We start from the raw sequence: 24,511 nt of genomic DNA on the forward strand, positions 1-24,511 counted from the left end.
TCATGTCCCATTCTTTGAGACCCCATGGACTGCAGCATGCCAGGCCTCTCTGTCCCTCACCATCTCCTGAAGTTTGCTCAAGTTTATGTCCATGTGAATCAGCTATACGTATACATATATCCCCTCTCGTTTGGGTCTCCTTCCCATGTAGGTCACCACAGAGCCCTGAGAAGAGCTCCTTGTACCATACAGTAGGTTCTCATCAGTTATCTGTTTTACACCTAGTATCAATAGTTTATACGTGTCAGTCCCAAACTCCCAATTCATCCCATCGCCTTTCCCCTTACAGAGTGAAGTAACTCAGAAAGAGACAAATAAGTACCGTATATTAACGTGTATATGTGGACTCTAGAAAAATGGGATGGGTGACCTCAGTAGCAAAGCAGAAACAGAGACACAGATGTACAGGACAAACATGGATCCCAAGACGAGCATTTAAAAAAGAAAGCGTAAGGCAAATGTAAAGCTAAGTTTTCAAACTGTTTGATTAACCTGGGGTAGACATGCTCTCAAAATACTGCAATTTGGCAAGGGAAGAGGTGTATAAGAACCGAAAAAGTAGCATGCAAAATGCATGAGTTTCACATGCATATTCAATATATTATGTACACTGTGTTGTATAATGTAAAGTGTAGAAAGAAAAGCTTAACAAAATCTCAGCAGAGGAGGATGTATGAAAGGTAGTACGGTAGGCAGCCTAGATTTTATAGCTGAGAAGACTGAGGCAAAGGACTGGGACATTACAGTTTTTTGCAAATGCTGTTAATTGGTTACCTAGATGGGAGCAGGGCAGGGCACTCTGTGTGTGTGTTTTCTGGCATGTGGGATCTTAGTTCCATGACCAGGGAACAAATCCAGCCCCTACAGGCAGGTTCTTAACCTCTGGACTACAGAGGAAGTCCAGTCACTTCTCTATTGTTTGAACCAGTTACAGTAAGGATGTAATAATTTTTGTGATTTAAAACAAAGTGACGATCTAACGAAAACGACTTTTACGCCCTGTCTGCTTCCAAAATGGACTTGAGGCACTTTGCAGTCGAAGTACAAATAGACGGGAAAGTAGAGGGAAGGGGTGAGGGTGGGGATGAATGAACTAGCTGAAGGGGATCAAGAAGTACAAAGTTCTAAAATAAATAAGCCACAGGATGTAATATACAGCATACGGAATACGATCAATAATATTGCAATAATTTTTATGCAGACAAATGGTTACTCCTAGACTTATCACGGTGATCATTTCGTATACACGGGCAAAAGTCAAATTAGTATGCTGTACACCTGAATCTAACTTATACTGAAGGTCAAATGTACCTCAGTGAAAAATAAGTCAATTAGAGAGAAAAATTAAAAGTAAATCTAATGGATACTCACATGATGCTTCCATGTGTCAGGCACTGTTCCAAGTGATTTATATGGATTAACTCTTTGAATCCTTACAACTACCCTACAACAGTTATAATTTTATTTTAGTTGTTTTCAATTGGAGTCTAATTCTTTTACAACACTGTCTTAGTTTCTGCTGTAGAACGTGAATCAGCCATATGTATGCATATATGCCCTCCCTCCTGAACCTCTGTCTTGCTCATGTGCCCCACCACACCCTCTAGGTCATCACGAGCACTGGGCCGGGCTCCCGGTGCCGTACAGCAGCTTCCCACTAGCTCTCCATTTCACACATAAGAGGGTATATGTGTCAGAGCTACTCCCCCAGTTCGTCCCACCTCTCCTTCCCCTGCTGTGTCCACAAGTTTGTTCTCTGCCTCTACATCTATATTCCTGCCCTGCAAACAGGTTCATCACTATCGTTTTTCTAGATTCGATGTTTATGGGTTATTACATGCTATTTGTTTTTCTCTTCCTGACTTACTTCACTCTGTATGACAGGCTCTGGGTCCACCCACATCACTACAAATGAGTCAATTCCGTTCCCTTTATATGGCTGTGGGATATTCCAGGGTATACAGGTACCACATCTTCTTTATCCATTCCTCTGTTGATGGACTATTAGGTCAAAGCAGGAATTACTATCATACCCACTTTAAAATGAGGAAACTGAGGCATACAGAGATTCAGTAAATTCCCAAGGTCTCTCAACTGCAGGTGGCAGAGCTGGGATTTGAACTCAAAACAGTTCTAACTGAGCATCCATTCTTTCTACTGTTTCATGGTTAAAATAAAGATCAAGGGAAGTTAGAAAACATAAAAGTGGGAGAAAACACCTAGAAACCAAGGGTAAGATCGTTACAAGTTCAGTTCTGAGCATCTTGGCAGCCAAGATAAATCTTAAGTAATGGGTTACAGAGAGTTCATCTCCAAGGAGGGTGAGCATATTCTTTCTCTCTGGGAGGAATAATGTTTTCTAGGTGGAATTTATTATGGCTTCCATACATAAACAATAAAGGACTTGCGTCTCCAAAAATGGTTTTGGAGAATATTCGGAAACATCCATTTAATAGTCTTTCCTTCAGCTTCAGGGGACTTCCTCTGACTCGCCCTGCCCCCATGAAGGCTAGTTCCAAAGCCCCTTTCATATGCCTTGGCTCAGTCCATATATATACTTCTCATCCTTGCACACATCCTTGTACACATCTTCCTGTCTCCTCCATTGGGCAGTAAGCCTGCAGAGGACAGGAAATGCTCATTTCTGATTGCTGATACCCTATAGAGGAGGAGGGCATGGCAACCCATTCCAGTATTCTTGGATGAAAAATCCCTGTGGACAGAGAAGCCTGGTGGGCTACAGTCCATGGGGTCACAAAGTTGGACACGACTGAGGAGACTTGGCACACAGCACATGCCTTAGACAGCGACTGACACACAGCAGACACTCAGCAGACGCCTGTGCAATGTGCATGCTCTTGACATCAACAAACCTGGCAAAAGCCAAAAGAGAAGACTCGAGCCAAGTCCAGTGACAGCTGCAGGAATGGATTGGCCAAAAGGTTCGTCCAGGTTTCTCAGTAAGATGTCATGGAAACACAAGAAAGAACTTTTTGGCCAATCAACACTCTAGGGCAGCTTTCTAGATTCCAGCTTGAAATAAATAAATAAATATATATATATATATATATATATTGTTTTGTGACTATATACATATATAATATATATAACATATAAATATACTGCATTTATATAATATAATAACCTGGAGAATCTAGGGCCGTGAACCCCAAACTTTAGAATGGCTGTGTTTTCTAAGGTACAGCCTCCCAGGTACTGTCCCAGAAATCTCGATTTGGGACAGCTGGGGTCAGCCTTCAGAAGCTGTCGTTTAGCAGAGGCCCAGTGCTCTCTGGACCCCAAAGATAATTTGGATAAAGGTCTTTGGATAATTCCAGAGTCACAGAGTATAAAAGCAGCAGAGCAGCCTTACCATATTCGAACCACCCTTCGCATTTTACAGATGAGGAAACTTAGGCTTAGAGACGTGAACTAGCTTGGTTCAAAATCAAACCAGCAACTGTGATGGCTGAGCCCAGGGGAGAACCCAGGTGACCTCGTGTGGGAACTGTTTGTTTCAGGAAAGGAGAGAATAGCACTGGGGAAATTCGGACAAAGCGACTGGCATGGCCCTACCTTTCTGGTGTTCATAACAGCTTGATCCAAAGTCAATGACTTTAACAGAGACTTGGCCTTTCTGGTACAACACGATATTCTCCTAGAGGGAAGACAGACACAGGTCGAGTTCTAACAATGTTGGCTGAGGCATGCTATTTACCTAACTGTCCACCAATCTTCTGGAACCTCCTTTGCTGGGGTCCAGCCCCGGGGGATCCAGGGAATTCGAAGCGGGGACGGCATTGGCGAGGAGAAACTTATTTACTTATTAATATAGAAATTTAAGAGTAGATTAGGAAGAAATAGTATAGTAGGAAATTTAGGTGGAGAAAAGGAGGCTGAATAACTTGGTTTACGGGGAAAACCAATAAAACCTCGAGACAAGAGGTTTGCACCATCTACGCTAGGCCACCGGTGCCCACTTGAATATCAGCCCTGCCTTGGGCTGTCCCTCGCGTGGATCTTAAAAGCCAGGACAAGTAAGTAGACATGGCGAGCCTCCCCGCCCCAGATGGGAATTCAGCCGAAAAAGGGAAGAAAAGAATGACATGGGGAAGCCCAGCATCAGTGCAAGACTCCAAAGACTCCACTTTCAAAATCAGCTTATATACCCCAAGTTGTACATAAAGAAATAATGGAATATGCAAAGTTATGCAGGGGCAGCAGTCCTGACCCTCACTGAGACCAGGCTTTCTTTTTGCATATATTCCCGTATACAAAAGGTCTCAGGTGGTTTACATTATCTTCTGGCCAAAAGGCCTGTTAACATTCTTATGGCTCTCTTCCTGGATAATTGTCTATCTACTAGAAAATTCCTTTTCCCTAGAAGTGTTTTTTCTTTACTCTGCATCATCCTCAAAGTACTAAATAAAGTTGCATTCCTGTAGAACAAAGGTGCAGTGGGTTATAACAAAGAAAGTACTTAACTCAAAGATCTAATGTTGCTAATACCAGGCCTACTACCTGTTTTTCTATATACCAACTATATCTACAAATAAAAGATAGGAAAATTTGGCAGCAAGTATTGGCTCAACAAATGAAACCTTTAATCAGTCCTATTCTAATGATTTTGACTCCTCGGAAGGCCCTACATTCCTTGGATGTTTTAAGCTTCCTGTGCCTCCTGCAGTCAGGAGGCCTCAAACAATCACATGTGCAGCTGTACGAGTCCTGCAGGCAGGTTAGAAAGCCATCAGAGGGGTTTTTTGATTGAAACACTCGTATTATGCCCAGGAGATTTATTATCTAAAAGCTCTAATTTTTTCCAGAAAAAGGTGGTGGGGGGACAGCCCCCTGTTAATGACAGAAGAGTAGGTGGAAAGCATAACACAGTAAAGCAGGCAGACTCTGGTCTTTGGGGGTGGATGCTCAGGAAATTCCAGGGGGAACCCCTGAAGCCTGATCACATCCTTGCGTTTTGTCAGGCTTCCTTCAGCATGACCTTGTCATGGGCGGGATTCTTCACGCTGGCCCCCGGCACTCCTTCAAGTGGGCTCCTCCCACATCTCCAACCCCACCCCAGTCTCCCTCCTCTGACTTCTGCTTCCAGGGTTGCATCTCTTGTCTGGCCCCAGTATTTCCTGATCTCCAGTATTCCTTTTGCATCCATACTGACTCTTTACTGATATAAACGGTGTGACTCCTGAAGATGGTGAGTTTCTTTTTACCTCCTTGGTACCTGGTTCCATGCCTTGCTTGCATAAGGCCTTAGAAATATCACTGGCTGGGACTTCCCTGGTGGTCCAATGGTTAAGAATCTGCCTGGCAGCGCAGGGGACACAGGTTCAGTCCCTGGTACAGGAAGATTCTACATGCTGCAGGGTAACTAAACCCATGCGCCACAACTGCCAAGCCTGTGCTCCATGCTTCGCAACAAGAGCAGTCCCTGCAAATGAGAAGCCTGTGCTCACCACAACTAGAGAAAGTCTGTGCAGCAATGAAGACTCAGTGCAGCCAAAAATAACAAATTAATTTAAAAAGAAAGAAAAAGAAATATCATTGCCTGAATCGGATGCTTCCATTAAGTGCCCCAGCAACATACTGGTATGACAGTCGAGGACCAAAACAGAAACAAAAAATCCCCCATGGCAATTTGTTTGGAGTTGGGACTGTTGGGACCATTGTGCTGACTTTGCAGACACTGTGAAGCCAGGAGTTCCAGCAGAATCCTGGATGAGAAGGCAGAGCACTGGGCTCTCCTCTCAGAACATGAGCGTGGGCCACCTGGGGCTGGAAGGTTAGAGTCCTAATCGTATTTCCAGGAATCTCAATGTCAGATGACTCAAGGGATAGGATGCGTGAGGCTGTCTCAGCTCACTGATACTAACCACTAAGTCCACAGGAATAACTGCCTGATTCTTGAACCCACACTCACCAAACTCTCCTGCGTGTATGTCTGCTTTCCTATTGAGCATGTATACTCCTGTCCACTCGACCTACTGCTCAAGCAAATCCATTTGCTCGTATCTCAGCTATCACCTATCTTGTGGGTTCCTGGCTGAGAGTCAGTCCCCTAAGCCCAAAGACCACAGTCCCTTTGGAGGTGCAGAGTGGAGAATTAGGAACTTGGATGTGGAGAATAAATCAGTGTACCACTGTCCTTGTTGGGGCTCCACCAGTCAGCCCCAGGAGAACATCTCTATCTTGACAATCTCTAATTAATAGAAGTATCCCAGATCTGGCTCAGTGATAAAGAATCTGCCTGCCAAGCCAAGAAACTTGGGTTCAATCCCTGGGTCAGGAAGATCCCCTGGAGAAGGAAATGGCAACTCACTCTAGTATTTACGCCTGGAGAATCCCATGAACAGAGGAGCCTGGCAGGCTACAGTCCATGGGATCACAAAGAGTCGGACATGACTGAGCACACACAGGACCAACTCAGAGGACAGGGTGGATTTAGGACATCCACCTCCCTGCTTGACACATGTCTCTGAGTAACCCCCACCCCCCCCTCCAGGGCTCAGTTGTCCGGGTCCCATCTGCCTTGATGACACCACATCTCTTTTCTATGTCCCAGTACCCCTGTCTTGTCCTTGCTACATCTCACGTGGTTTACACAACCTGCAAACACTTGGCCTCCATCCTGGAGCCCTTCTCAGTTACCACTGGGGATGGGTACTGGGCAAAGCCTTTCTGAGGGTGGAAACCAGCTCCCCGACAGGACAGAGGCTGTACTCACGGGCTTGAGGTCACAGTGAATGATCTTCTCCATGTAGAGCATCTGCAAACACTTCAGGACAGAGAGGGTGAAGCGCCGAACAACGGAGAGACTGAAGCCTTGGAAACTGTTGTTCTTCATCAGCTCGTACAAGTTGATGCTGGGACAGAGGGAGAGAAAGCGACATGAAGCAGTGTAGAAGGCATATGATGGCGAGTCTGAATCTGCAACATCAACCCCGCTTATCACCTGGTTGCCCTCTGGCAGTGACAAGGCTAGGAGGCGGGGCTTTCGTGTCCTATAAACTTGACTTTTCTGTTGACTAACAGGCTGTATATTGTCACCCTGCTTATTTAACTTACATGCAGAGTACATTATGAGAAACGCTGGACTGGAAGAGCACAAGCTGGAATCAAGATTGCCGGGAGAAATATCAATAACCCCAGATATGCAGATGATACCACCCTTATGGCAGAAAGTGAAGAGGAGCTTAAAAGCCTCTTGAGGAAAGTGAAAGAGGAGAGTGAAAAAGTTGGCTTAACGCTGGACATTCAGAAAATGATCATGGCATCTGGTCCCATCACTTCATGGAAAATAGATGGGGAAACAGTGGAAACAGTGTCAGACTTTATTTTTGGGGGCTCCAAAATCACTGCAGATGGTGACTGCAGCCATGAAATTAAAAGACTCTTACTCCTTGGAAGAAAAGTTATGACCAACCTAGATAGTATATTCAAAAGCAGAGACATTACATTGCCAACTAAGATCTGCCTAGTCAAGGCTATGGTTTTTCCAGTGGTCATGTATGGATGTGAGAGTTGGACTGTGAAGAAGGCTGAGCGCCGAAGAATTGATGCTTTTGAACTGTGGTGTTGGAGAAGACTCTTGAGAGTCCCTTGGACTGCAAGGAGATCCAACCAGTCCATTCTGAAGGAGATTAACCCTGGGATTTCTTTGGAAGGAGATGCTAGGGCTGAAGCTCCAGTACTTTGGCCACCTCATGCGAAGAGTTGACTCACTGGAAAAGACTCTGATGTTGGGAGGGATCGGGGGCAGGAGGAGAAGGGGATGACAGAGGATGAGATGGCTGGGTGGCATCACTGACTTGATGGATGTGAGTCTGAGTGAACTCCGGGAGATGGTGATGGACAGGGAGGCCTGGCGTGCTGCAATTCATGGGGTCACAAAGAATTGGACACGACTGAGTGACTGAACTGAACTGAACAGTTGATTCGGGCTTCCCTGGTGGCTCAGAGGTTAAAGCATCTGACTCCAATGCAGGAGACCCGGGTTCGATCCCTGGGTCAGGAAGATCCCCTGGAGAAGGAAATGGCAACCCACTCCAGTATTCTTGCCTGGAGAATCTCATGGACAGAGGAGCCTGGCAGGCTACAGTCCACGGGGTTGCAAAGAGTCGGACACGACTGAGCGACTTCACTTTCACTTTCAAGGTAACATTTAAATGTGCTGGCCTCTCAGATGTTTGTTTCTTACACGAAAGATCCTTTAATCATTTTGCGGCACAGGTGTGTGTGTTAAGAGGTTAGTATATCAAACTTCTGATAAATTCACGGTTCTTCAGCCCCTTGAGAAGGATCCAGGGAGCCCTCCAGGTACTCAACCAAGTGACCAGCCCTGCTCACACAGAATAAATCTGTCTAAAGACGGCAACTTCCTGATATATGAGGGGACAAGGGAGTGGGCAGACAGGGCCTGAGGGAGGAGCCCTACCCCATCTAAATGAGCCGGCCTGCCTGGTCCCACCTCTCGCCTTTCAGAAAGGACTGAGGGCTGGCTCTTGCCAGATAAAAGAAATATAGAATCTTTATATATAAGGAATTATATATATATATATATATATGTATATATATATATATATATATATATAAAAGAATCCTTAGTGTGTGTCAGTTCAGTCCAGTTCAGTTCAGTCGCTCAGTCGTGTCTGACTCTTTGAGACCCCATGAACTGCAGCATCACCAACTCCTGGAGTTCACTTAGACTCACATCCATCGAGTCAGTGATGCCATCCAGCCATCTCATCCTCTGTCGTTCCCTTCTCCTCCTCCCCCCAATCCCTCCCAGCATCACAGTCTTTTCCAATGAGTCAACTCTTTGCATGAGGTGGCCAAAGTACTGGAGTTTCAGCTTCAGCATCATTCCCTCCAAAGAAATCCCAGGGCTGATCTCCTTCAGAATGGACTGGTTGGATCTCCTTGCAGTCCAAGGGACTCTCAAGAGTCTTCTCCAACACCACAGTTCAAAAGCATCAATTCTTCAGCACTCAGCTTTCTTCACAGTCCAACTCTCACATCCATACATGACCACAGGAAAAACCATAGCCTTGACTAGACGGACATTTGTTGGCAATGTAATGTCTCTGCTTTTCAATATGCTATCTAGGTTGGTCATAACTTTTCTTCCAAGGAGTAAGAGTCTTTTAATTTCGTGGCTGCAGTCACCATCTGCAGTGATTTGGGAGCCCCCCAAAATGAAGTCTGACACTCTTTCCACTGTTTCCCCATCTATTTCCCATGAAGTGATGGGACCAGATGCCATGATCTTCGTTTTCTGAATGTTGAGCTTTAAGCCAAGTTTTTCACTCTCCACTTTCACATAAATACATATACATACAGGAATCTTATAGCTCTCTCTATATATATAGAATATATATATATAATATTATACAGAGAGAGAATATATACTGAATCCTATAGAGTCCTGCTATATTAAGTGAAATACGTTGACCTATAAATGTTGAAAGCTAACATAAAGCTGTTTAACCAGAAAAGCTTGTGTGGGGGTGGCCAGTTCATGGGTGCTTAGTCGCTGAGTCGTGTCTGACTCTGTGCAACCCCATGGACTGTAAGTAGCCTGCCAGGCTCCTCTGTCCATGGGATTCTCCAGACAAGGATACTGGAGTGGGTTGCCATGCCCTTCTGCAGGGGACTTTCCCCACCCAGGGCTCGAACTTGCATCTCCTGCATCTTCTGCACTGCAGAATGATTCTTTACCCCTAAGCCACAGGGGAAGCCCCTCCACCCCATTAGATAGTCACATACAGACAAGTCTAGTGCTCTGACCTCCAAGGCTCCCTTTGGTCACTTACGCAACTTATCAACACAAAGTGAACTAAAGAGAGGAAGCAGCTGACCCCAGGAGTTCAAAGGTGATGCAGAGGTGATTGCGGAAGTAGAAAAAGTCCTTCATGTGCACCACGTTGTAGGTGTTGTCTTTGTCCTTCCGTCTGAGAGCTTCCAGGATCTTCAGCTCCACCAGGGCCTGGTGGTGAAATCTGGAGAAGTTGGGGAGCGGTGGGGAGGGTGGGGGTGGGGAGAGGAGACACGCTGTCGCATCAGCTACAGCAGGTGGCCCCCTTCTCAGTCCTCCCCATCATGCGCACAGGACAGGAGGTGCTAAACACTCTAGACTCTTGCCTCCTCTCTGCGCCGTCATGGAATCCAACAGGTAGAGAGGGAAAGAGGGAAAGAAAAGGAAAAGCAGAGAAAAAAGCAGAAACAGGAAGGGCTGGCATCAAGGAGCAGCTGATGTCACACAGAGTGAAGAAAGCCAGAAAGAGGAAAACAAGTATTGTATATTAACACGTATATATGCAATCTAGAAAAATTATACTGAGGAACCTATTTGCAGGGTAGTGATAGAGACGCAGACGTAGAGTACAGACTTGTGGATACAGCGGGAGAAGGAGAGGGTGGGGCGAATTGAGAGAGTAGCATTGAAACACACATTACCATATGTAAAACAGATAGCTAGTGGGAAGTTGCTATATAACAGAAGGAGCTCAGCTTGGCGCTCTGTGACAACCTGGAGGGGTGGGATGGGCTGGGGAGTGGGAGGCAGGTTCAAGAGGGAGGGGACATATGTATACTTATGGGCTATTCACACTGCTGTATCGCAGAAACGTACACAACAGTTAATTAAAAATAAAATTTAAAAACAGAAGGGGCCAAAATCACGTAGCCCTTCCTCCACAGCTGATGCCTTCTACCAAGCCACACCTCGTTTTGTTCCTGATGATTTTCAAGGCCACCAATTCATTGTTTTTATGATCCAAGCACTTGGCCACCTGTCCAAAGGACCCTTTTCCAATTATCTCCAGAACCTCATAGCGGTAGGCGATGTGGTCGTGCAGGACCTGCAGAAGTCAAGCAGGGGTGAGGGAGGAAACCGTGGTCTCCAGGTCACTTGGCGTTTGTGCATTTTTTGCACATATCATCAGTGTGGCAGTGTCATAACTATTCACTTGCATGTCATCATTCACACTGATTGTATGGACTTGAGGCCAAGGGCCAGGTCCTATTCATTTCTGATAGCTCCCTCTGTATTTCAGGAGTCCAGCAGGTGCCCAAGCATACAATAGGCTCTCAGTAAATAGGTGTTCCATGAACACTTGCTGACAAAATAAATGTGGAAGTACAGCTGTGTTGGGGATGTAGCTCTGTGCACTGCATACTGTGCATTTGCTGAAACACAAAGAGGATGGAGATTCTGAGCATACAGAAAGCAAACATCCTTCCTCTGCCCCGTGGTCCTCTAAGAGTTGAGATGGAGGAACTAGGTTGCAGTGAATTAACATCCCTGGGGAACTTCTCAGAGACTCTAGAACCTGGTGGGAGGGAGATGAGAGGAAGGAGAAGTTGACAGCCTCTGGCTGAACTGAAGGTAAGGTTTAGAGCAGAGGTTCTTAACCAATGGCCCATGAATAATCCCTGCCCTTGAAATTTTGTGTATGTACAGTCTCTTCTGGGATAATGATTTTATAACTTTTATCAGATTTCCAAAGAGATCCTTCACCTAAAAATGCTGAGAACCAGAGCTCTAGACCAGTAGTCCCCAACCTTTCTGGCACCAGGGATCGGTCTCATGGAAGATAGTTTTCCACAGACCGAGGTGGGGGGAGATGGTTTGGGGATGATTCAAGTGCGTTACATTTGTTGTGCACTTTACTTCTATTATTATTACATCAGCTCCACCTCAGATCATCAGGCATTAATTAGATCCTGGAGGTTGGGGACCCCTGCTCTAGACAGATGCGTGCCAGAAACTCTAAATCCTTGCTTCTCAAGGTCTGGTCCAAGGCCCAGCCACGTGGGCATCCCCCGGAAGGTTTTTAGAAAGGTGAAGTCTCAGGCTCCACCCCAGACCTGCTGGCTAGGACTTTTCATTGGTAATGAGACTTCCAGGTGATCTGTGCACACCAGAAAGCTTGGGAAACACAGCCCTGAATTCGATTAAGAAAATCCACTTCTTTTATAAAGTCATCAAAGACCAATTGTGTCTCCTAATCTAAGAGGAAGTGTCTGGAGGAGGAATCTCCCAGCAGTCTGCTGGGCTAGCGGACTAAGCATTACCCATCTGGACATCCTCAAGGCAGAGAGGAACATCTTGTAGCCTCCACACGCCCCCTGCAGACAGGGGAAGAGGCAGCAACCCTGGGCACAGAGACAGGGGGGAGAAGTTTCCGGCACCTTTAGGAAACTGAAGGGAGCACTGTGCATGAGGGGACAGTGGGAAAATGTTTTTTGTCTGTTTGCAGGAAATGACCTCCATTATAAAACAGAAGAAGGTGCATGGACTTGTATGGAGGAAACAAACAAAAAAAGGGAATCTTAGAAAGATTGCGTTTTAGTCCTTGGTCTGGCCTTCCCAATGGGTCCAGGAGGCACGGGAGAGGAACCTGGGAGAGGGAGAATTCATCCAGGATGCAAACCTGTCACCTCTAATACTCTTGAAAATCAATATTCTGTGAACAGAATGCTTTGTGTACTAACTGCATGTTTCTCCCCGTTTTTATACCTGGTATTTCTTTGATTTTAGCACCAAACAGAATCCTTCAGGAAACCCAGAATTTCAGATACACTGGCACCAAATGCTGTAATATACCGCACGCTCTTTTCCTTTCCAGACTATCTCTTGTCCCTAAGCCCCAAACCCCAAAGCCAGTTTCCACAAACCCCTGCCCCATCACCTTCATGTAGGAGCCGTGTTCATCATCGAAACTTGTCTTGCTGAATTTTTCCGGAGCCATGTGGAGTTTCTCAGCTTCCAGACCCAAGAACCACAGTTCTGTGTAGCCCAGGATCTCGCTTTGCTCATAAGAAGACAGCTGCTTCTTAAAAAACTTTAGGGCCTCTGTGTGAAAAATACTGCAGATGTTAGTTAAGATGCGGTGATGTGAGGATGTGCCCAGGTTTAGACTAGAGCATCCTTTCCTATTCATGAGCCAGATGGCTCTTTCCTCAACAAGGTGGCTAAGAACCTCACTAAGGACCGTACATCCTGGATCTCACAGGATCCAAGTGGAACAAGGATGGATGTGTCAAAGTGTGGTACTGATTTCAACCAACCAGGAAGAAAACACACCAGAAGGGTAGGGAGGGGGATTTCCCTGGTGGTCCAGCAGTTAAGACTTCACCTTCCAGTGCTGGGGTGCAGGTTCTATCCCTGATCAGGCAGCTAAGATTCCACATGCCTCACAACCAAAAAAAAAAAAAAAACCCAGAACATAAAACAGAAGCAATATTGTAACACATTCAATAAACACTTAAACAAATAAGGAAGCAGAGGGAAGATTTAGTCCCCAAAGAGCTGTGGGTGCAGCAGCGTGGGTAGAAGATTCCAGGAGTCAGCACTGTGTCAACAGAAGTGTATAGTTAAGGCAGAAATCACCCAAGTTCATCTGGCATTGGGCCACACCAAGTCTATCCTGAGAGAGTTCGCAAACTACGATGCCTTCTAGGGAGCAGGCAGATGGCATAAATTCGACTTTCAAGTCCAGGAGGTCTTCCTGCTCAAATCTGCAGAGAGCCAGGAGGTCTCAGTCTGGGAAGGGATATCTGTTGTATCTTATCTGCTATACTGGCCACACTGCATCGGGGGCCAGTGTCTGGTCTGGGGCAGACGGGGTGGGATTCAAACTTTAAGAGAGACTGTGAGGGGCTTCCCTGGCATGCTTCCATTGCAGGGGGGATGGGGTTCAATCCCTGGTCACAGAATTCAGATTCCATATGCCAACTGATCCCAAAGCAGATATTAGGTAAAACCAACAAGAGCTGAAGCATAAGCTACAATGATGCAAAGCGATACAAAAATACAGCCACTTGGAAACAAACTCTCTCCCCTAAATCTTGGATCAATATGAAATCAAATGTGTAATTACAGAATGTTTGGAAGAAAAAATATATGACTATTTCATATTAAAACAAAGCAATTTGGTGGCATTAAATTGTGTCATATTAAAAAAAGAGACAGAAACAGTGTCAAGAGCAGGTGAACCAGGATGAGGGATGAGGTGGGGGGACATCACGTTCTTTGACGAACTGCTGTAGAGTCAGAGAAGGAACTTCACGAGGAAATGAAGATGTGTGTGAGACCGGGCCTATATATGAAGCGCCCAAGTTATCTCTGCTCTTTATTCTTAATAAACTCGCCCCCTTCTGAAATGCTCTGTGTCTGAAAATTCTTTTCCAACCCTCGCTCAGACTGCCCTGATGTATTCAGTTGGCAAAAAAGTTGGTGTTTTTCCCTAACCTCATAGAGGAAAATCCAACCTAATTCTCTGGCCAACCCAGTACCAGCACAGTAAGTGACAAGGCCCGGCCGGACGTCGTGATCACCCCGCCCCAGCCCGCCGCTGCCCCAGAGCCACACCTGCCGCTGTCAGAGGCACCTTGTGTTTGTGCTTCTTCAGCGGCTTCTCCTCTGCTTTGGCGTCTTGGCTTTTCACGTTCAAAGGGAAGACCGTCTCAGAAGGCTTGAGCTCAGAAGACTTCTGACGGTGAGCTGGACTCTCCTGTTCAGGGAAAGACACTCGCAATCAAGGACTCTCTGGGCCACTTCTGGGTGTCCTAAACTACGGTCCTGACCAAGAATAGCCCTAGCTAGCCAGACTCTGTTTTTTCTCTCCAGGGAGAAAAGTGGTGATTGCAAGACAGTAGGGGGACTTGCCTGGTGGCCCAGCAGTTAAGAATCTGCCTGCCAACGCAGGGGATGAGGGTTCAATCCCTAATCTGGGAAGGTCCCACATGCCGCAGAGCCTGTGCTCTATAGCCCTGGAGCCACGGCTGCTGATGCCAGTGCACTCAGAGCCTGTGCCTTGCGACAGAAGAAGCCACCGCAACAAGAAGACGGAGCCCCACAAGGAAGAGCAGCCCCAGCTTGCCACAACCGAAAAAAGCCCTTGCACAGCATCGAAAACCCAGCACAATCAAAAAATAAATTAATTAAAAAGAAGTGACAGTAGGTTTCCACCATCTTTCTCTCCAAGGAAGGACCCATCTGACTCTCCATATTCCCCGTGAAACTCCTGTACATTACAGTTTGCAGCGGACAACTCCAGGGACATCTTCCTGCAGGAAGGATGGGAATGGTTCTTTCCTACTGACCTGGAGAAGGCCAGTTCCTAACTAGATACAGTGACCTGCCCAAGGGCACAAACACTTGAACATCAGTGCGTATAACAGCTCTTTAACTCGGCACTTCCTCACGTGATCTCATTTGGTCCTTACACAAAACAATTAGGGGACACGGAAGGAAAACCAACATTTTGTGCTGTTTATACATGCTTCTGCCATTAATACACTCGACACTTCACTTTTCAGTGAATCCTCATGTCAGTCCTGCCATGAGTCTGTTTAATACAGAAAGTCAACGACTTACTGTTCAAGTTTACATTCATTATAAATATTACATTCATCACTTCTCAGCCTTTTGGCTAAGATCAAGTGTAGTATGGGAGTTTCCCAGGTGGCACAGTGGTAAAGAATCTGACTGCAATGCAGGAGACTCAGGAGATGGGGGTTAGATCCCTGGGTCAGGAAGATCCCCTGGAGGAGGCCAGGCAACCCGCTCAAGTATTCCTGCCTGAAGAATCCCATGAACAGAGGAGCCTGGCGGAGTACAGTCCATGGGGCCACAAAGGGTCGGACACATTCATTGTAAAGAAGGTGAACAGGACCGGAACCCAACTCTTCAGCTCAAGATGGTCTTTTCCCTGCATCCTAGACCTCTCTGAACTCGGACTGAAAGCAGAAAGGTCTTTTCACCTGCCTGCCCCAGGCCACACCCACCGCTCCCAACTCACCTGATATAGCAAGGGCTGCTTTAGTGGGAGTTTACTGCCGATGTGTGGGAGGTTCACCATGGTCTTCTTCCCCTTGGTGTCCACGAAAGGCAGTGGCGTGAAGCTGGTGTTAGTGTTCTATAGGAGAAGCTGGTAAGTTACAGAAACCTTGGGGGACCCCCTGTTCCAAGCACCCTCCCCAGAGCAAGAACGAGCCAAATCCGAGGCAAAATCTGCCTTTGAAGCTCTTGGAGAGAAAAGTGGAGTGGTCCTGCAGATGGGCTCTGGGTTCAAAGCCCTGCTCCTACACCTTCGAGCTGCAGACCCTGGACAGTCACACTGACCCCTTCTGCAAGCTTCAACTATCTCAGCACTGCCATGGGGATAAAACTGGGACTTACTTCACAAGGCTTCTGTGAGATAAACCAAACAATCTATGTAGAATATTCCAGACACATTAGCCATTATTATTATCATGTCAAGATCTCACCGCCCTGACCAGGGAAAGTTCTTCCTGCTGTACAATACAAACCTTCCTCGGGGCAGTACAAGTGCCCAACTCCTCTAACAAATATATATATACTTCTTATGGCCATGCCAGGCAGCATGTGGGATCTTAGTTCCCTGACCAGGGATCAAACCTGGGTCTCCTGTATTGAAAGCTCAGAGTCTTAGCCACTGGACCCCCAAGGAAGTCCTCCAGCTCCTCTACACTACTGACTTGACCTGTCCACCTGGATCCCTGCTCTCCCCAGCATTGACTGATTCATTAGGAGAGAGGTAGTCTGATGTTGGAGCTTCCCAGGTGGCGCTAGTGGTAAAGAAACTGCCTGCCAACAGAGAAGACACAAGAGACGCAGGTTCAATCCCTAGGTTGGGAAGATCCCCTGGAGGAGGCCATGGCAACCCACTCCAGTCTTCCTGCCTGGAGAATCCCATGGACAGAAGACCTGGTGGGCTACAGTCCATGGGGGCGCAGAGAGTCAGACACAACTGAGGTGACTGAGCATGCATGCACACAGTCTGTCAGTGAAGCAACATTTAAAATTGGGCAGAGATGGGGTGCGGTGATGCGGGTAGAGTGTGTTCACCATGCTATGCTGAGTGGTCCAAAAATGCCTGTTAAAGGCCATCCCCCGCCACCCACCTCTCCTCATCCTCTGCTAGGGAAAAGACCTGAAGCATCACTTCCTACCTGATTCAAGAATTGGGTCACCCTGAAGTTCTTGACCTTGAAAGGTGGTTTCTGGATTTGAAGCAAAGGCTTACTCTCAACCTGGACCCAGTGAGAGAGAATTGGAATAACATGTGACTTGGTGTCATCGTCAGTGCCCAGTGCTTATTTTGCTTCATTACAATAAATGGAATACAGACAAAGCCAGCTCTCCTGACCCCCAAGCTGGGAAGAGCTGAGAGAGGCTCAAAGAACAGAATGAATGAGTGAATGAACACAAATACCCAAACAAATGATCTTTCCACCAGTGCTCACCCTGAATTGACTTGCCCAAGAGTTTTCACACTTTAAAAAATTTCACAGAATGCTTGCTTCAAATAAAATCTTAACCAGGTGCCTTGGACATGGGAGGACATAAAAGCAGAGCTGCTCTTTCTAAAGAGAAGAAAATTGTCTATAATCTTGCCCAGAACCTCTTTTCCCCTCAGAGTGGCTCTGAAGGTACCTTAGCAGAGTGAAAGTGAAAGTGAAGTCGCTCAGTCGTGTCCGACTCTTTGCGACCCGTGGACAGTAGCCCACCAAGCTCCTCCGTCCATGGGATTCCCCAGGCAAGAATACTGGAGTGGGTTGCCATTTCTCTTCACCTTAGCAGAATCTACCAGAATATAGGAGTCTGGACACCAATGACCTGATCAGAGTGTACTTCACCTCTAGAAAGAGGTGGGGTGGGAAAGACCAAATAGCAGAGCTGTGACCCACTAAAGGGCAGTGAGCTCACAGCGCAGGGGTGTGGCATAACACATTTTTGTTTTTTTAGTTATTAAGTCGTGTCTGACCCTGTGACCCCATGAACTATAGCCCACTAGGCTCCACTGTCTATGGGATTTCCCAGGCAAGAATACTGGAGTGGATTGCCATTTCCTTCTTCAGGGGGTCTTCCTGGCTCAGGGCTTCAACCCATGTCTTCTGCATTGGCAGGCAGATTCTTTTACCACTGAGCCACTAGGGAAGCCCAGAATAACAGATCTCAGTTACCTAAAGGTTATGCATTTACTTTAATATTCATTTAAAAAACTATAGCACATTAAACCTGTGATTTGGTGGTTGTTATTATATAGGACAGAACTAACATTTAAGTGAAAAAGGGAGTGTGAGGACGTAGATGTGGCAAAAAGCATGACAGCGGCACCAAAACAACTCAGGTTTAGCAAAGACACATTACAGCTTGAATCTGGGTCCTGCTTTTTAAGCCCACGGCTTCTGTTTCCAGCTCTTTATTCAGTTCAGTTCAGTTCAGTTGCTCAGTCATGTCTGACTCTTTGCAACTCCATGAATCACAGCACACCAGGCCTCCCTGTCCATCACCAACTCCCGGAGTTCACCCAAACTCATGTCCATCGAGTTGGTGATGCCATCCAGGCATCTCATCCTCGGTCATCCCCTTCTCCTCCTGCCTCCAATCCCTCCCAGCATCAGAGTCTTTTCCAATGAGTCAACTCTTCACATGAGGTGGCCAAAGTATTAAAGTTTCAGCTTCAGCATCAGTCCCTCCAATGAACATCCAAGACTGATCTCCTTTAGGATGGACTGGTTGGATCTCCTTGCAGTCCAAGGGGCTCTCATGAGTCTTCTCCAACACCACAGTTCAAAAGCATTCTTCAGCGCTCAGCTTTCTTCACAGTCCAACTCTCACATCCATACGTGACCACTGGAAAACCATAGCCTTGACTAGACGGACCTTTGTTGACAAAGTAATATCTCTGCTTTTGAATATGCTATCTAGGTTGGTCATAACTTTCCTTCCAAGGAGTAAGCGTCTTTTAATTTCATGGCTGCAGTCACCATCTGCAGTGATTTTGGAGCCCCCCAAAATAAAGTCTGACACTGTTTCCACTATTTCCCATGAAGTGATGGGACCAGATGCCATAATCTTCATTTTCTGAATGTTGAGCTTTAAGCCAACTTTTTCATTCTCTGCTTTCACTTTCATCAAGAGACTTTTTAGTTCCTCTTCACTTTTCTGCCATAAGGGTGGTGTCATCTGCATATCTGAGGTTATTGATATTTCTCCCAGCAATTTTGATTCCAGCTCATGCTTCTTCCAGCCCAGCGTTTCTCATGATGTCCAAAACTGAGACACAGCCTGTGCCAGACCCACATCCATAAAACTTGGTATCCAGGCCACAGTGAAATAGAAACTGGGTATGATACTTCAATTTAGTATTACCCAGCACAGCTAAGCCCTCCAGAGACTTGTCATGATGAGGACTACTTTAAAAAAACAATTTGGCACAGCATGTGGGATCTTAGTTCCTCATCCAGAGACTGAACCTCTGCCTGCTGCATTGGAAGTGCAGAGTCTTAGCCACTGGACCATCAGAGGAGTCCCCAGTTTAATTTATTATTATTATCTTTTTGCCACACTGTACAGCATTCAGGACCTTGGTTCCCTGACCAAGGATGGAACCCAATGCATCCTGCATTGGGAGTTCAGAGTTCAACCCCTGGACCACCAGGGAAGTCCCTGATGGGACTATTCAGAACAGTCCATCTTGATTTCCTAGAAAAGGGACATAGTCTAAAGAAGTGGGGGCTACATAAAGCATGGACCATGATGCTGTCTGAGCAAAAACTGCAGTTGCAAATCTGAGTCCCAACTTTTCACCAAATAACTTTGTGGGGATTAGCCATCAACAATGGTGACAGTTGGCTTTGAGGATGAGCTGGGGAGAAGACTGGACAAATTAAAAGAACATTACAAGGGCTTTCCTTGTGGCTCAGTGGTAAAGAATCTGCTTGCCTTCCCAGGAGACACAGTTCAATCCCTGATGCAAGAAGATCCCACATGCCTCAGAGCAACTAAGCCCAAGCACCACAACTACTGAGCCAGCACTCTAGAGCCTGGGAACTGCAGCTACTGAAGCCTGAGTGCCTTAGAGCCCATGCTCTGCGACAAGAGAAGCCACTGCGATGAGAAGCCACCCACCGAAACGAGAGAGAAGCCTGTTCAGCAGTGAAGACCCAGCGCAGAGAAAAACAAACCAATAAAACTATCTTTTAAAGTACATTACAAAACACAACCAAAACCAAATGCCAAACAAAAAGCATGGGCAGTGAGTGACAGCAAAGCAGAAAGTGACCGCTGTGGATGCAGTCCATCCAGGAAGATGTCCATCCAGCAGGTGGCTCTTGGAAGGGGTGTGGCTTGACCTGAGCCTTCATTGGAAGGGAGGGTATGGAACATGCTCATTGGGTGAAAAAAACAGAATCTGGGCATGCTCTGAAGGTCTTCACGGCTCACGCTGGTTAAACTGGAGCAGAGGGTGGCCTGTGGAAGGCACTGAATAGCCAAGTTAAGACACTTGATCGTTATCCTAAGGAGACGGAACTAAATGTAATGTGATATCCTGGGTGGGATCCTGCAACAGACCAAGGATGTAAGGTAAAAAAAAAAAAAAAAAAAAACAAGGAAATCTGCCCCAAGTATGGATGGAGTTTTGTTAATAATGCATCAATATTGGCTCCCTGTTGTGACTACGTACTATAAGAATATAAGATAATAATAGGGGAACAGACATGGGGTATGGAGTGGTACAGGGGAACTCTGTACTGTCTGCTTAATTTTTCAGAAAATGTAAAACTGCTCTTTAAAAAGGCTATTAATAAAACACCCAAAATCTCTGAGGGGAGTGACAATATCAGAAGGACTGTTACCTAGGACACAATAAATGCTTGTTACATGTGATCCACAGGACAGTCAGGTCAATGTGTGGAATATAGAGGGAAGTCGTTTCTGGGATAATAAAAGGAAGGATTTTCTAAAGTCTAGAGCTCATGAGCTAGTGAGCGCCCCATCACTGGAAGGACAGAGTCCCCCTGGTGAGCATTTGTGAGAAATTTGCACGGACTTGGGGTTGGCTGGGTAGGTGTAACCTCCAAAATTCCAATCTGTCTATAAGATTCATTCAAGTGACCGCTGGGAGTGTGTCTTAAAGCAATCCTTCATCTTTCTGTGGAACCAAGACTCAGAACCGCTGCACAGAAGAGGGCTTCTCAATCTTTGTCACAGTACGCCACACATAAAAAATGATATTTGCAAGACAAGCCAGGTAAAGAGAGGAGGCAGGTCACAGATGCCATCCACCACGGGTTCCAGCTGCTCCAGGCCTGACCACCCTGAGGACCGCTGGCATCTCTATACACCTGCACCCACTCACAGGACCAGCAGGTTGCACAAATATATGAACTTCCTGCTTGTTTGTCTCTGGAAGTTTCCCCAAGAGGCACCCGTCGCCCACGACAACCCTCATTGCACCGCAGCATCCCCAAGAGGTCGGAAGAAGAGCGTGTGATCACCTACATCCACCAGGGCAAATAGAAACTTTCCTTTAAGACTATGAGCTTAATGCATTATTCTGTGGCCTCTTACTGATCTCTGAGCCAATATAACAGGAGTCTCTAACAGTCCTGAACTCGGAGTCCAGATTAGGAATCTGCAGTGTAAAACAGATTTTATTCAAAGGGTATATGGCATTGGAGAGGATTCCTGTGTTGTTTGAGACCTGGGCCCTGGCAGGTGGCTGGAGAAAGCCTCTGGAGGGGTATGGGGTGGAAGATATAAAGATGGGACCTTGGAGAAGGCCATCAGGCAGTTTTCAGGACCTCCTCTTATTCCATCAAAGCTCTAGGAGGCCTGCTCAACAGCCAAAACTTATCTTTGAGACTCCCTTATTTCCCAAATGTTTCATATGAACACAGGCTGCTTTTATAATTTAAAAATACCACTCTTGGTAAATTGGTGCAGCAATGTGGAAAATAGTTGGGAGGCTCTCAAAAAGCTAAAAACAGAATTAACATATGACCCAGCAATTCCACTCCTGGGTATTTATCCCCAAAAACAAAAACATGAATTCAAAAAGATACATGCACCCCAGCATTTATAGCAACATTACTCACAATAGCCAAGACATGGAAACAACCAAAGTGCCTATCAAGAGATAAATGGATTAAGAAGAAGTGGCAAACATATGCATGGAATACTACCCAGCCACTTAAAAAGAATAACATTTTGCCACTTGCAGCAACATGAATGGATTTGGAGGTCGTTACACTAGGTGAAGGCAAACAGTGTTTTCTGAGTACCAATGTGCTGTGCTGAGTTGTTCAGTCATGTGAGACTCCTTATGACCCCAGGGACTGTAGCCCACCAGGCTGCTCTGGCCATGGAGCTCTCCAGGAAAGAATACTGGAGTCAGTTGCCATTTCCTATTCCAGGTATCGGCTGCACATATAACTGTTCAAACTACTGCACAATTGTACTCATCTCACATGCTAGCAAAGTAATGATCAAAATTCTCCAAGCCAGACTTCAACAGTCAGTGAACCATGAACTTCCATACGTTCAAGCTGGATTTAGAAGAGGCAGAGGTACCAGAGATCAAATTGCCAATATCTGTTGGATAGTGGAAAAAGCAAGAGAGTTCCAGAAAAACATCTACTTCTGCTTTATTGACTATGCCAAAGCCTTTGACTGTGTGGATCACAATAAACTGTGGAAAACTCTGAAAGAGATGGGAATACCAGACCACCTTAACTGCCTCCTGAGAAATCTGTATGTAGGTCAAGAAGCAACAGTTAGAACTGGACATGGAACAACAGACTGGTTCCAAATAGGAAAAAGAGTACATCAAGACTATATTGTCACCCTGCTTATTTAACTTCTATACAGAGTACATCATGTGAAATGCCAGGCTGGAAGAAGCACAAGCTGGAATCAAGATTGCTGGGAGAAAAATCAATAACCTCAGATATGCAGATGACACCACCCTTATGGCAGAAAGCGAAGAAGAACTGAGAGCCTCTTGATGAAAGTGAAAGTAGAGAGTGAAAAAGTTGGCTTAAAGCTCAACATTCAGAAAACGAAGATCATGGCATCTGGTCCCATCACTTCATGGGAAGCAGATGGGAAGAAAAGTGGAAACAGTGGAAACAGTGTCAGACTTTATTTTGGGGGGCTCCAAAATCACTGCAGATGGTGACTGCAGCCATGAAATTAAAAGACGCTTACTCCTTGGAAGGAAAGTTATGACCAACCTAGATAGCATATTCAAAAGCAGAGATATTACTTTGCCAACAAAGGTCAGTCTAGTCAAAGCTATGGTCTTTCCAGTGGTCATGTATGGATGTAAGGGTTGGACTATAAAGAAATCTGAGTGCTGAAAAACTGATGCTTTTGAACTGTGGTGTTGGAGAAGACCATTGAGAGTCCCTTGGACTGCAAGGAGATCCAACCAGTCCATCCTAAAGGAGATCAGTCCCAAATATTCATTGGAAGGACTGATGCTGAAGCTAAAATTCCAATACTTTGGCCACCTGATGGGAAGAACTGACTCATTGGAAAAGACCCTGATGCTGGGAAAGATTGAAGGCAGGAGGAGAAGGGGACGGCAGAGGACGAGATGGTTGGATGGCATCACTGACTTGATGGACATGAATGTGAGCAAGCTCCGGGAGCTGGTGATGGACAGGGAAGCCTGGTGTGCTGCAGCCCACGGGGCTGCGAGTCAGAAACGACTGAGCGACTAAACTGATGATAACTGGCAAAGGATTAGTAAATACTTTAAATGGTTTTTATGTATTAAATAAATACATGTATATTTTATTTCTATTTTATTCACATGTTTTATATATTATATATAAATAGTCTACAAATCAGTAAGAAAAAGACAACACAAAAGAAAAATTTAAGCAAAATCAGGCACAGCCAGGCACTCCACAGAAGAAGAAACACCAACGGCCAATAAACATATGAAGAGAGAGAGGTTCAATCTCATGATAATCATCAAAATGCAAATTAAAATAGAAGAAAATATTGTCATGTCTTCTAAACTGGCAAACTAAGAAGCCACACTGTAGCAAGGAATAAAAAGGGTGTGTACCAGCAGAAACGTGTACATCCTACAAGAGGCCAGGTACATTCATGCTGATGCTTTAGAAAATATTGGTGTCATCTGGTAAAGTGAGGCATTCACATACCCTGGCACCCAGCAAACCCCTCCTAAATTCACGCTCTAGAAACCCCTGCATGTATGCACCAGGAAGACATGCAGTGTTTTTACTGGCAAAAACATAAGGGAAAAAACACTCACCCATCAAAACTGATAGGAAGTGCAGTACACCCAATACCACTGAATATGGCAGTGAAATTGATCCATAAACAGGTTCCCAAGAACAATATTCACATATCGAAAGGTCAGGCACAGGCACTGATCAATCAGTGTGACGACCTGATCAATCCAAGTGAAACCAGTCAAACGCTGTCCAGTGTTTGTGAGTACGGAGCTACAAAGTGTGCTTTAAGAGAAGACTGAGCAGTACCATTCAAGACATATAAAAGCATGCAAAATTAAACAATACACGGTTAATGGAATGATAAATGTAAAACTCAAAAGACTGGTTATCTCAGGGAGGTCAACGGACAGGGTGAAATAAGATGGGAAGGGACACACAGGGGCCATCTTTCTTAAACTGCGCGTTGGAA

General features: G+C 45.8%; 1 protein-coding gene across 1 annotated transcript in view; it reads right to left on the reverse strand.

Annotated features, from left to right (window-relative positions):
* The window catches only part of DYRK4 (dual specificity tyrosine phosphorylation regulated kinase 4), a 48,736-nt gene that overhangs the window by 10,962 nt on the left and 13,263 nt on the right, over positions 1-24,511 (reverse strand). The window contains exons 3-10 of the mRNA XM_042247628.2: positions 16,993-17,073; positions 15,819-15,935; positions 14,387-14,528; positions 12,705-12,868; positions 10,735-10,871; positions 9,870-10,010; positions 6,737-6,875; positions 3,577-3,658 (exon numbers count right to left, since the gene is read on the reverse strand). Coding sequence (XP_042103562.1) covers positions 3,577-3,658; positions 6,737-6,875; positions 9,870-10,010; positions 10,735-10,871; positions 12,705-12,868; positions 14,387-14,528; positions 15,819-15,935; positions 16,993-17,073 — 1,003 coding nt within the window. The remainder of the gene's footprint in view (positions 1-3,576; positions 3,659-6,736; positions 6,876-9,869; positions 10,011-10,734; positions 10,872-12,704; positions 12,869-14,386; positions 14,529-15,818; positions 15,936-16,992; positions 17,074-24,511) is intronic.

The sequence above is a fragment of the Ovis aries genome, chromosome 3 (assembly GCF_016772045.2).
Source record: "Ovis aries strain OAR_USU_Benz2616 breed Rambouillet chromosome 3, ARS-UI_Ramb_v3.0, whole genome shotgun sequence".
NCBI classification, from domain to species: Eukaryota; Metazoa; Chordata; class Mammalia; order Artiodactyla; family Bovidae; genus Ovis; species Ovis aries.